At 38.7% G+C, this 14,270-nt stretch overlaps 1 protein-coding gene across 11 annotated transcripts in view; it reads right to left on the bottom strand.

Annotated features, from left to right (window-relative positions):
• Positions 1–14,270, bottom strand: part of fbrsl1 (fibrosin-like 1) — a 1,025,915-nt gene that overhangs the window by 524,722 nt on the left and 486,923 nt on the right. For all 11 annotated transcript variants that reach the window (XM_072587705.1, XM_072587709.1, XM_072587706.1 and 8 more), the window contains exon 3: positions 12,364–12,465. In XM_072587705.1, coding sequence (XP_072443806.1) covers positions 12,364–12,465 — 102 coding nt within the window. The remainder of the gene's footprint in view (positions 1–12,363; positions 12,466–14,270) is intronic.

Genomic DNA, 14,270 nt, shown 5'->3' with positions numbered 1-14,270 from the left:
GGAAGGAAGGTCTTATGAGGAAAGGCTGAGGGACATGAAGCTGTTTTTATTAGAGAGCACATTGAGAGGTAACTTAATTGAGACATATAATCAGAGGGTTAGATAGGGTGGACAGTAAGAACCTTTTTCTTCAGATGATGATGGCTAGCATGAGGTGACATAGCTTTAAATTGAAGGGTGATAGATATAGGACAGATGTCAGAGGTAGTTTCTTTACTCAGTAGTAGGGGCATGAAACACACTGCCTGCAACAGTAGTAGACTCGACAACTTTAAGGACATTTAAATGGTCATTGGATAAACATATAGATGAAAATGGAATAGTATGGGATAGATAGGCTTCAGATTGGTTCCACATGTCGGCACAACATGACGGTCCTGTACTGTGCTGTATTGTTCTATATATTCTCAATCCTACTATAAGAGAAGTAAAGTCATCGAAGAAGCAGCTTAAGGTGATTGGGCTTAGAGTACTTCTCAATCAAACACATACAGATGCCCTAATGTTACAATACATTCTTTTGCCTTCACTACTAGAGGACAGCTATCCTGACCAAAGTTAGATCAAGGTCGTGGTTCCAGCATGGAGCTGATTAGTTCTGGTGGGACCCAAATTGGGCACCAAGGAACTGGTTACTTGCAAGTAGCTATGTTCAATGGTACTACAGATTAGTCTTTTAATTACTTTACCGATGACTTGGAAAGGATGCTTGATTAATTAATAACTGCAGATGGATTTTTTTGTGTGAATCTCAACAATCTTCCATATATCTCACGTCAGTGTCTGGCTGTACTGAAGCAAGTTGGCTAACTCTGTTGCAATGGTCTTGAACACCTACATGACATTGCCAAACTCCAATTTCTTTGTTTGCTGCATTGTCTTCCTTGTTGATATCAAATTCAGTGGATCAACTTTGCAACACACTGAAGATGGGGACCTTAGGTGGTGGTTAAACAAGATCATCTCCTTGACTCCTTTGGCAGATGGCATTTGCAAAACTTCAGCTTTGCTTTTGCACTCAACCATTGTTGAGTTTGCATATATTTCATGATGAATTCACCTGTTACTTGCCAAGTAGTCCACCATCTATTTCAATTGGAGGTGCTAGAACAATGGACATTGGATCTCATCTATTGATTGTGGACTACTTGGCTCTGTCAGAAAGGCTGTGCAGGTAGTGGAGCATGAGAGAAACATCAATAATGATTAACAGAAATTTTTAATTCAATCAAGCGGTATGCACATCACTGGCTAGCTAACAATAATTGGTCATCTGTAACTGCCTTTGAGAAGGTGGTACTGAGCTGTCTTGGTATTCAGGGACACTAACATTGTTGCTAAAGACAGGAATGCTCGGATTTTGAATTACACACAATAAAGACAAGATACAGTACCAGGTTCTGGTTTCCAAATTTCTTCCCATCTATTTTGGGAGCATTCCCTCATTCTATAATACTGTTGAAAAGTACAACCTGTCTTTTAGTATCTCACAAATATTTAAAATGGAAAATCAGATTGCAAATTTCAGTAGGCATGGTGCTAAACATATCCTCATTTGATACGTACATTTCGGATCCATTAGGATCAGCTGATACTTTGTTTTACACTGGCTCAAGTCTAAAAGTGAAAATACTATCTGCTGCAGTATTATTGCCGTGGATCTGCTAACTCCATATAAAGGAGTAATAACACTCAAAAGTTCACAAAATGAAATGGCTTTTTGGCATTGAGAAGTACATTCATATCTGGAGAATTTGGAAGAAGAGAGAGAAAGGGTGCAATGGTCTTCAGCAGAATAAACAAATTCTGTTTAAGACATATAATATTTTAACGTATAAATTTTGAAAGGAGTGACATGGTGAAAATGATGATTTTAGAATTGCTTTGCAGTTTAATACATTCTCCAATTCTAAATAAAATGTTCAACATTCATGAGGAATACAGATAATGTGAATGGCAGGCATCTTTTCCCTATAATGGGGGATTTAGTTTTAAGGCAAGAGGAGGAAGATTTAAAAAGGACAGGAGAGGCAACATGTTACAGAGTGGTTTGTGTGGAATGTACTTCTTGAGCAGATGGTGGATGCTGATGCAGTTACAACGTTAACAAGAATTTTAGATAAGACATGAATAGGAAAGGTTTGGAGGGATATAGGCCAAGTGCAGGCAGGTGGGATTGTTTAGTTTGGGCTTATGGTCAGCATGGTTGGACCAAAGGGTCTGTTTCCATACTATATGACTCTACAACTCTATTCATAAAATTCATAAATGGTAAACATACAAGGTTTCACTTTTCTTATTCAATGACACTATTATTTATGTAATTATTGTAATAATTAATGTAGGTTTTTAAAATTCAGATTTTCAAGATGACCATCCTTGCCTTCCTACAGGTGTCTACCGAAAAAATTCTGTTGATGAGACTCATCAGAACAGCAAGTGACAATTTTTAACTTTTACACTAAAAACCCTATCTTGTGTGGTATGACTGGCAGAGGATATCTGAACCTTGAGATGCATATCTAAAACGTCACCAACAGCTTCCCAAGATATTTGCTGCCCACTACCCACATGGTCTGATTGAGGATCAGATTGACACGTGTCTTTAAAAGCATGAAATGTTTACTACACACAGTTCTCACTCTTTACATGCACAAAGAATTTTTTAGCTGGCTGTCAAAACCATCAAGCCAGGTCCTGCTTTTATCTGCCAGATCTCGTTTGTAGCAGAGTTTTTTAATAAATAATTTTTGGAGGTCGTTTATAGCTACTTGCTTCACAAGTGACAACGAAAGCATTAATAACCAATACATTATGCTCACTCTGAATCCCATCAAGAATATTCCACATTTGAAAGGAAGGGTAGTGTTTTTAATTTGAAAGCTAAATGAACTGTCCAATTGGATTTTGTTAGGTTGATACATTTTCATGACTGCTCTGGCTAAGAAGCATATTTCACAGCCAAGTAAGCGAATACTCAAACCTGCAGTCTGGGATTTGCATAAATTCACCTTGCTTTAACAAAGCTCTCATTTAACCTGCTATGTTTGACTACTCGAACATTAATCTGCCTGGCACAGCTGATGGTAAAATGGCAAACTGTTATTAAATAAATCTGTAATTAGAAGTGAAATAACTGTCAGCCATTCTGTTTGACTGCTTAAACTATAAATTAACGATAACAAGTATGAATAAATGTGAATCTAGTACTGTTCTGTGTGGTCAAGCTGCACAATAAAGAACATTTAACATCCTACTAGTATGCATCATGTGAACAATGAATGACTGTGATCAAAGGGTCCTTCCTTGATGAACATTAAGTTACGTTTATTCGCACATCCTAATTCCTGTCAACTTTACATTCTTGCAATGTCACTGGTGGTCATTCTCTCTCTACAGCTCTAATTCCAGATTCTCAAGTTGTGATGATGTAAGTGAAATGTTGTCTATGGAGAGATGTCCTCAAAAATGCCACTGAATTAATTTTTCATTGAGTATTTTCAAACAAGATACCATTTCATGAGAACATATTCAATCATCATTGGCCATTTCACCACAGAAGTTTAGTGTACAGGTACAGCAAGCAATTAGAAAGGCGAATAGTATGTTAGCTTTTCCTACAGAGAGGAAACCTTATTATAATATACAGGGCTTTGGAGAGATTACAACAGGAATACTATGTTTTGTTTTGTTTTGTTACTCTTATCAAAGGAAAAGCATACTTGCCTTTGAGGAATTGTAACTAAGGTTCATTAAATTGATTTCAGAGACAAGAGGGTTATCCTATAAGATTAAATAGGATGTCCCGATATTCTCTGTTTTACAAGAATGAGTGGCGATCTAATTGAAACATATAAAATTCTTAAGAAGCTTGGCAGACTAGTGAGAAACTGTTTACCCTAGCTGGGGATTCTAGAACTATACAGTCATAATTTTGGAGTAAGGGATTGGCTAATTAGAACAGCTAAATGTCTTCACTCAAAGTATTGTGAATCTTTTAAACTCTCCTTTCCAGGAAAAAATGCACACTCAATTAATCAGTATATTCCAGTATGAAAGACAGTTTTGGCATTAAAGAAAGGAAAGGATTTTGGGATAGGGCAGGATAGTAGAGTTGATACAGATTAACTATGATCTTATGAAATGGTGGAGTAGGTTCCAGAGTAATAGGGTCTACTCCTGTTCCTATTCGGATTCAGTTTTCTCTTAAATGCTCCATGAGAGATTCAGTTGTTCAGTCATCTTTAAATTTCCTTCCCTATTTCATTTAATGTGTGTTCTCCAGGGGGTCTATCTTTCCCTTGCATACATTTCCTTCAGAGCAATAATCTCCTCCACTTTTTCAACTCTATCCACGGTTATACTGATCACATACAGTAACTTCACATTGATTTCTAACTTCCAGCTTTCCTGTAACACAATGGTGGAACCATTACATCCTTATTTCCATACTGAAAATGGATCAAACTAAATATCACTTCTTTAATTTCTAAGATACTGTAACCTTATGTCTCTTGTAATTCGAACATCAAGTAGACAGGATAGTGAAGGCGGTATTTGGTATGCTTGCTTTTATTGGCCAGTGCATTGACGATAGCAGTTTACCGGACATTGGTTAGGCTACTTTTGGAATACTTTGTTCAATTCTGGTCTCCTGGCTGTAGGACATTGTGAAACTTGAAAGGGTTCAGCAATTGTGTTTTACAAGGCTGTGGCCAGTTTGAAGGATTTGAGCTGTAGGAGAGGCTGAATAGTTTGGGGCTATTTCCCCTGGTGCATTGGAGACTGAGGGGTAACCTTATAGAAGTTTATAAAATCATGAAGGACATAAAAAGTGTGACTAGCCAAGGTCTTTTCCCCACGGTAGCAGAGTCGAAAACCAGAGTTTATAGATTTAAGATGAGAGGGAAGAGATTTAAAAGGGACCTAAGGATGATCAGCCATGATCATATTGAATGGCGGTGCAGGCTCGAAGGGCTGAATGGCCTACTCCTATACCTATTGTCTATTGTCTAATATTTTCATGCAAAGGATGGTGCATATAGGGAATGAGCTGCCAGAGAAACTTGTGCAGGCTAGTACAGTTACAACATTTAAAAAGCATGGGACTAAATTAATTTAAGATATTAATGTAGGCTATCTGGTCAGCATGGATGAGTTGGACTGAAGTGTCTGTTTCCATGCTGTACAGCTCTATCAGTCTATTATCACTGTCTCATACCTTTAACAGTTACACGGACTTCCTCATTTTAGTAGGTCAAAACAAGGATTGCAGATGCTGGAAACCAGAGTCTAGATTAGAGTGGTGCTGGAAAAACACAGCAGGTCAGGCAGCATCCGAGGAGCAGGAAAATCGACGTTTCGGGCAAAAGCCCTTCATCAGGAATCGAGCTCATTTTAGTGATCACCATCTCCTCTGCTGACAATTCCTCTCCATTTTCAAGATCCAAGGTTTTCTTTAATGCCAATTTGTTTTTGCCTTTAACAACTTTCAATTTTCTAGAAAGATCCATCTTGCCCATATCTCAGAAATGCTTTATGGCCTCGCACACTACTACTGGAGACATAGGAAGAAAGCTCTTACCTGAAAACATGATACTACTCTCACATGTCGTAACCAAAATCTTTTAATTGCAGCTCTTATACTTCTCAATAGTACTGATATTGCTACAGTACTCAAATCCTTCTCAAAACAATCTTCCCTTAAGCTGCAAAGACATTCTGTTGGCAGAGAGTGGGTAAGAAAGTCTTGTTTTATTTGTACAAATCTAATTTTGTTTGGTAGCATTTAATTTAAATCTACAGCTTAAAATCTAAAGTTCCCAAATTCATGCAGGGTTTTATCTAAGTGTCCACTGGATGACAATTGGGCTTAGCTAAAGAAGCAGTTTAACCAATTTCTCTCTAATTGAGTTTGATCAGTCTTGCGTGTTCGGTGCACATAAACCTAATTAACCTAGTTTGAAATACAACAGAATGCAGAAGTTATCTTGTTAAAATAAAGTACCAATTCATGGTAAGTCTATTAAAATAATAAAAAATAAGTAATTATAATATTGAATTAAATAATAAAGTCGTTAATTAGAACACATTAAAGATGGCAACATGTGGCATGTAATGGTTCTGGCATTTGGGAGTTCCAGGATATTAGTCTGGTCCAGGGAAAGCAGATCTGAAATGTTATCAGCCTGAGCAACTTCAGTTTGGAGTTATGAGCTGGAGGTTGAACTACAGCCACTGTGACGCATCAGGGAGGTGGAATGTTACATGAATATTATGTACCAAGAGATAGTCATACCTCCCAAGATAGGGTCTTCTGATTTGGTCAGTGATCAGGGACAACAAAAAAGTGAGAGTATAAGTGAGGCACACAATGGGATCCACTGGGCAGGAACACAGAACCTCTGCCTTTGCAACTGTCCAACAGATTTGAGGTACTTTCAGCTTGTTTGGATGAGAATGAGGGCTGCAGGATAGATGAGTTAACTGACCATGGTGGCATGCTACAGGAAGCCATTCAAGCCCTCAAAAAGGAATGTAGAGGCAATATAGTGAGTGTAATTGACACCATTCTCTGCAGCAAAGGCCAGCAGACCACACAGATGTGCTGCCTTCTCAGTGTCAGGGTTTGGAAGATCTACTCAGCACTGGAAAGGAATTTACAGTGGCGGGTAAGATACCAGTCTTTGTGTTACATAAGGCACTGATGACATGGGCAGGACAAAGGAGGTTCTGCACAGTTAGTGAGAGGTGTTGGGCACTAAATTAAGAAGCAGGACCTCAAAAGGTCATAATCTATAAATTGCTACCTGAGCCAAATGAAAACAGTAAATCATATTGAAGACATGAAGCTCAGAGACTAGTGTGGGAGAACAGCCTTTAGGTTTGTGGGGCACTGACACCAATACCAGAGAATGTGGGATCTGTACCAATCCCACCATCCAAACTATGTTGGGGCCAGTGTTATGAAATGTATAACAGGATATAGAGAAAATTCTATACTAAATAGAGGGCAAAGGGTCAAAACTGGGAAGAAGTCTCAAGTAAAAGAGTAGAGACATGGCAAAGACATGGCCTCAACATGGAAAATGACAAACACAGTGTGACAGAAAAGGATAGAGAGTACAAATCAGAGTGTAAACCTAATAGAAGTTACAAAAGGAAGAAAAAGGATACAACTAAACATCCAAATGCACATAGCATTCAAAACAAATGAACTGACAGCACAAATAGAAATAATTAAGTATTATTTGGTAGTCATCAGAGAGATATGACAGCAGGATGACATAGATTGTGACCTGAAAATTGAAGAGTACAGCACATTTCGGTAGAACAGGAAGTTAAAGGGTGGAAGGATGGATCTATTTTTAATGATGACATTAGCACAACCAAGAAGACTGACCTAAGTTCAGAAAACCAGGATATGGAAACACCTAGTGCAGAGTTGAGAAATGAAGAAGGCAGGAAGTCACTTATGAGTGGTCTACAAGGCCCTAATAGTAATCACATAGTACAGGGAAGCACATGGGAAGAAATAATGGAAGCTTGTTAGACAGGCACGGGGATAACCATGGGAGATTTTAAAATACATACAGACTGGCAAGGACAAAGTAGCATAGATGAGGATTTCATAGTATTTGCAGGTATAATGTCTTGGAATCCTGAGTTCTGGAGCCATTCAAAGACCAGGCTACACTAGTTGTGGTGCTGTGCAGCAAAGTGGTATTCATTAATAAATCTTATAATGAAGGTACACCTAGGTAAACAGTGACCATAACATGACTGAAATTTACATGCATTTTGAGAGAGAAAGGAGTGGGTCATTGATCATGTGAAATCAGAGCTGGCTGAAGTGATGGGCAAATTAGGTTAACAGATAGGTATAGACATCAGGATGGAGAACGATAAAATATTAAAAGAAATTAACAAAGAGAGAAAGGAGATACTAGGGTATTCAGCAGAGTTAAAAGTGGATAAGTCAGTAGGCCCAAATGAGAAGATCTTCGGGTTTTGAAAGAGGCAAGGGAGATAACATCAGAAGCCCTAAAAGTAATTTTCAAATGCTCTCTGGCCTTATAAGTGGTGGCAGACACTGAGGACTGCTAATCTATCTCATTATTAAAGAAGTGGCAGACCAAGAATTTACAGGCCAGTCAGTCTAACCCTGGTGGTGGAAATTCAAAAGAATTCTTAGAGACAGACTATATCTGCACTAGGAGAGACACTGACTAACCATGCATAATCAGTATGATTTGTTAAAAGAAACAAAAACACAAAGTGCTGGAAAAGCTCAGATCTGGCAGCATCTGTGAAGAGAAATTAGAGTTAACGTTTCAGGTCCGGTTATTCTTCCTCAGTTCTGGAGATCTAATAATGAAAAATGACAATACAGCAGATGAACAGAACAGGTATTTTACATTCCCCACTATAAAGACTGATATAAGTTAACATCACAGAAGCAACTATAAATCAGGGAATGGAACGTAAAGAGTAAGTTAGGAGAAATAATCTCTTGAGAAGTGGTACTTAGTAAAATGTTGGAGTTGCAGACTGAATTTCCTGGGATCTGATGGATTTCAGCCTCAACTCTTCAAAGAGATATTCACTGAAATAGTTCATAGTTTTAATTTTAGAAAACTCTCTTGATTCAGAGAAGGTTCCATTAGACTGAAGATAGCAAATGTGACTCCTTCTATTTCAAAAGGGATGGAGACAGAAACTACAAGATAACTAGTTTAACATCTTTCAGATAGAAATTATAGGAGACATTATTAAAGTTATAGCAAGGCATTTACCCATTTATCTTAAAATAAATGAAGCATGCAACACAGTAATAGGTTCTCTGACCACCAAGCCTGTGCTGACACATGACGTTTTGTTAATTTAAAAAAACATTTTGCCTCAAAATGGTCCACGGTGGTGGCACAGGGGTTAGCACTGCTGCCTCACAGCGCCATAGACCCGGGTTCAATTCCCGCCTCAAGCGACTGACTGTGTGGAGTTTGCACATTCTCCCAGTATCTGCGTGGGTTTCCTCCTGGTGCTCCAGTTTCCTCCCACAGTCCAAAAATGTGCAGGTTAGGTGAATTGGCCATGCTAAATTGTCCATAGTGTTAGGTGAAGGGGTAAATGTAGGGGAATGTGTCTGGTGGTTTGCGCTTCGGTATGGACTTGTTGGGCCAAAGGGCCTGTTTCCACACTGTAACTGATCCAATCTACTCCCTGCCCATTCATATATCTGTCAAGTTGCCTCTTAAACATTGTTAACGAATTTACTTCTACCATCTCTACTGGCAGTGCACTCCAGGCACTTACCACCCTCCTTGTCTGTGTGAGCCATAAGCCTCCCTTATAGTCATACTCTCATTGTATTCAAATAGGCAATTGCAGACTCAACTCAATATTTGCCATGACCACAAAACTGTGAAATTTCATACCTCTCCCAAATATTATTTCCTTTAATACTCAGGGAGATTGTAATACTGAAGCTTAGCCACACTTCACAAGAGCAGCTTTCTGCCTCCTTTTTGTTAATTTCAAACACAGAGGAGAGCTTCACTCTGACCTCTTATCTTAGGGTCCCAAACAAGGAGTCATACAGCTTCAAAGAGCCCAGGATTGAGTCTCAATGAAGGGCAGAGAGTCATTCAGCACCGAAACAGATCCTTCAGTCTAACCTATCCATGTTGATTAGGTTTCCCAAACTAAACTAGTCCCATTTGCCTAGTCCATATTCCTCTAAACCTTTCCTATTCATGTACCTGTCCAAATGTCTTTTAAATGTCGTATCTGTACCGGCGTCTACCAGTTCCTTTGATAATTCATTCCACATATGAACCACTGTGAGAAGAAGTTGCCCCTCAGGTTCCTTTTAAAACTTTCTCCGTTGATGTTAAAATTATGCCCTCTAGTTTCAAATCCCCAGCTAATCTTCACAATAATACAAGTGAGTTTTTCTTATATTAGTTCATGGGATGTGAGTGTTGTGGATCAGGCCAGCACTTGTTGCACATTCCTAATTTGCCATGAGGTGGTGGCAAGTTGCTTTCTTGAATTGCTGCAATCCTTGAAGTGTAGGTAAACCCACAGCACTTGTCAGTAAAGGAAGTGAAGGAACAGCAACACAGTTCTAAGTCAGGGTGCTAAGAGGCTTGGATTCAGATGCTGGTGTTCCAACATAACTGGTCCCTTTATCCTTCTGGGGGACAAAGGTCACAGATTTTGAAGCTGCTTTTAAAGGAACCCGAGTGAGTTGCTGCAGTGGATTTTGTATGCAGCAGCCTCATTATTACTGTGTGTTTGTAGTGGAGGGTTTGAATGTTGCAGGAGATAGCTAGAGTGATAACCAAACAGGCTGGTGTCAGGCTTCTTCAATGGTATTGGAGTTGCACCCAACCAGGGAGGTAATCTAACACACTCCTTACATATTTCTTGCAGTTAGTGCAGAGGATCCAGAGAAATAGGTGTTGACTTATTTGCCATTGACCTGCTGCTGCAGCCACAACAACCAGTTTCTGGTTATTGGTAACCCCTGGATGTTGATGAGAGATTCAGAGATAGTACTGGCATTCAATATATAGGTGAGATGGAAAAGATTCTTTCTTGTTGGATGTGACCATTTCCTGGCACTTGCTTGGCCTGAATGTGGCTTGATTCACCCGAGTACAGATGTTGTTCATACTTTATTGATTATAAACTTCTATAAAACACACTGGGTGAAAGTAGTGCATGTACACAATTTTTGTTTTGAAGAATCAGAGATAATGAAATTTGGTTTCAATAGTTCAGCTATGCAAGGTTCAAAGCTATTAGAAGTTTAAAACAAAAGACAGTAGTGGATATGCACAATTATAGCTTGTGATATATTATGAATAATAAACATTCCAACCCACAGATGCAAGGACATGCCAAAGGACTGGTTGTATACGATGGACACCTAGAGTGCACCAAAACTAAATTCCAACAAGACTAGAATATCCTTTGGTTCACAAAGTGTATCAAGATGTATTTTCATGTTGTTTATTATTTATTAACAATAGACCATTTCTATATTACCAAGAAATTGACCACAAGCATGCTGACTGAAGGATGATTCCAGGCTACATTCGTACATTAAACCAAGTGTTCCTAATTATAAACTCCCAGGAATGTTACACCTAGACTTTCTTAGTCTGACCAACTCTTACCTCTTTAGTGGGGATGCTGTTGAACGAACTGTTCATATCTTGTTCTGTTGTGGACTGAGTAGCGAATTTGAGATATTGACTGCTCCTGAAGGTTGTGGTATTTTCCTGCCGTCAGGTAAGTGGAAATATGCTGAGAGTCCTCCAAATGTATAAGTGCATTTTAGGAGATGCGGTATTTCTTATTTTTAAATAAAAAAGCAATGTGTGGAAGACATAACCTAATAAATATGAATAAAAGCAACAATGCTTTGTTTGAATGTAGGCACTCAAATGGAGATGTTCAGTTTGTGGAGCATTTGTGTTAAGGTATTCTGTTCCATAGACCAATCAAAATCCATTCAGGAATATATTGGTCATCCCTGGGTCAGATGGGCATTTTGATCAGGACAAGTATTGTGGTCATTTATGATTGAAAAAAATCAGCTTGTCATGTTATATTTAGTGATATGTTTCAATGGAATATTGCTGGAAGTAATGTAGAATGAAAGTTTACGTGTACAACATCTCCTTATTCATAATAAATTGGTGAACACAGCTGACAGCACAACACTGTTGCTATAAATAATCATTTCTAGTCTTCCTGTAGCCCTTAAACATTATTTATATGCTATTCAACAAGTGATATGTCTATACTTTGGGATTAATTAAGGACTGCCCTTCAAATATATCTAAAACAGCTCCCTTCCTTGAAGCAGAACATAGAATGCTTGAAAAACACGAGAAACAGGAAATATTTACAGGCAATAGCCATCACAGAATAGTACCAACATTGTACCTGCAATATAACCATGAATGCCACATAACATTTAAAAGCAGCATGGGTATGAAATAAAAATGCGATATACCAGTGCTGTCAAAAAGTGGAGGAGAAATTTGCCATCAGACTTAACCATCACAAGCAATGCAAACCTGGCTTTGCGCATTCATTATTCAGTAAATCTGGTATTTTCAATCAACATTTTGCATATCAATCTTTAGAAATCTTGCCTTCTCTTGAAAGGAAAATCTTGTTAAGTACTGCAACAGCTCCCATGTCATTCTTAAAAGCAGGCCATATCACCAAATGACATTTCATGTCTATTCTTAACTTAAAAATCCCTCCACAAAACAAGTGCAAAAGTCTGCCACTGCCACAGAGCACTCACTATAGATCGTTTCTTTTGAAGTACATACTTACATCACTAAGCTTGTCTCGGGAGCTGCTCCTCTGTGGACTGTTGGCTTCTCTGACATTCTCATTCTCGCTGTTCCTGCCATTTTGTTTGGAAGAGACTTTCATCTACATGACAAGAGAGAAAAAGAGATACTTGAGTTATGGCAAAACTATACTGCAGGATGACGAATGAACAACTACAGCTATGGGAACAGCACGTTAAATTTACCGATGGAAGGTTACACTCCAAAAGCAGCATGGTAGATTTATAATGTTGATTCTTTTCTGGAAGCACAACCCAAATATAATCAATAAAAAGAATGGGGAAACAAATCACAATTATGAATTTATATAACACCTTCAAGGATATGCAAAAAATAGTTCACAACAATAAATTAATTTAGGAATCAGTCTTTTAATGGGATTAGACTGACAGTACTCTGACTCTGATTCATATTTCACTAAAGGAATCAAATGTTCAAACTTTTCCTTTAATTGGTACTTCAAATAAATTATTATTTGAAGAAGCAAGAACACTCTGTGAACATCTTTCCACCTACAGGGGTTATGTACGCAACAATCTTATTGTTTGGAGGCAAGTGGGAAGATAAAAGCATCATGGCAGCATCAACTAAAGTTAAGGCAATTTGTTGAGATCAAGGTGTTGGAGGGAAGAATGGGAAATCATGTTAAATCATGTTAAATTGCACTTTTAATAGTACAAACGCATTTGCCAATTTGCACAGAGCAAGAATCAAATATCAAGAGCTGGGAAAAGGATCAAATAATCTGGTTTTGGTGGCATTGAGAAAAGAATGTGGGTGTGGATATTCACTGGAACAAAAAGCAAAAACCAACTGAAACTTGGCATCTTTTGGGGTTCAACACATTTCAGAAATATTAGGCAGTGGAAACATGTTCTTGCCATAATGCTGTTGACAAATAAAGGATTAAACATAATAGGTGCCTGATTTTCTAATGAAATTCATGGCTGAGAAGTCCTTGTGTACACAGAATGGCAGGTGACAATCTCTATGATGAGACAAACCATAACATCTAGGAGCAGAATTTGGCCATTTGACCACTGAGTCGACACCACCCCTCGATTATGATGGATATGTTTTTCAACCCCATTTTCCTGTGTGACCTTTGAGACCTTCCTAATCTATATCTATCTTAAAGACACGCAATGACTTTGGCCGCCATAGCCTTCTGCAGAAATGAATTCCAGAGACTCACCGCCCTCTAGCTGAAAAGAATCCCTTCTCATCTCAGTTCTCAAGAATTGTCTCTTCACTGTGAGGTGGTGGCCTTTGGGTCCAAGTACTTCCTCCGTTGGAAAGATCTTCTCCATAGCCACACTATCAATACATCTCAGTATCCTTTTTCAATCAATCAGAACTCCTCCCCCCACCCCCCCACCCCCATCCTTCTAAACTCAGTCAAGTACAGACTCTGGGTTCCTCACATGACAAGCCCTTCACATCAGGGATATTCCTGTGAATCTCCTCTGGATCCTCTCCGAAACTAGCACAACGTTCTTTAGATAAAGGGCCCAAAACAGCTCTCAATATTCCAAATGCGACATTGTGACCAGAGCTTCATACAGCCTGAGCAGTACATCCCCACTCTTGTATTCTAGCCATCTCAAAATGAATGCTAACATTGCATTTGCCTTCCTAACTGCCAACGGAACCCGCATTTTAACCTAAAAGGATCCTGAACAAGGACTCCCAAGTCTCTTTGTGCTTCAGATTTCTGAAGCCTTTCTCCATTTAAAACATAATCTAAACCCCCTTCTTCCTACCAAAGTGTATAACCTCACACTTTCTAATTGTATTCCATCTGCCACTTCTTTGCCCATTCTCAGAGCCTGTCCAAGTCCTCCTGCAGCCTCCCTGCTTCCTCAACACAATCTCTCCCTCCACCTA

Source organism: Chiloscyllium punctatum, chromosome 17 (assembly GCF_047496795.1).
Source record: "Chiloscyllium punctatum isolate Juve2018m chromosome 17, sChiPun1.3, whole genome shotgun sequence".
Lineage (NCBI taxonomy): Eukaryota > Metazoa > Chordata > Chondrichthyes > Orectolobiformes > Hemiscylliidae > Chiloscyllium > Chiloscyllium punctatum.
This window is presented reverse-complemented; position numbering and strand designations above follow the sequence as displayed.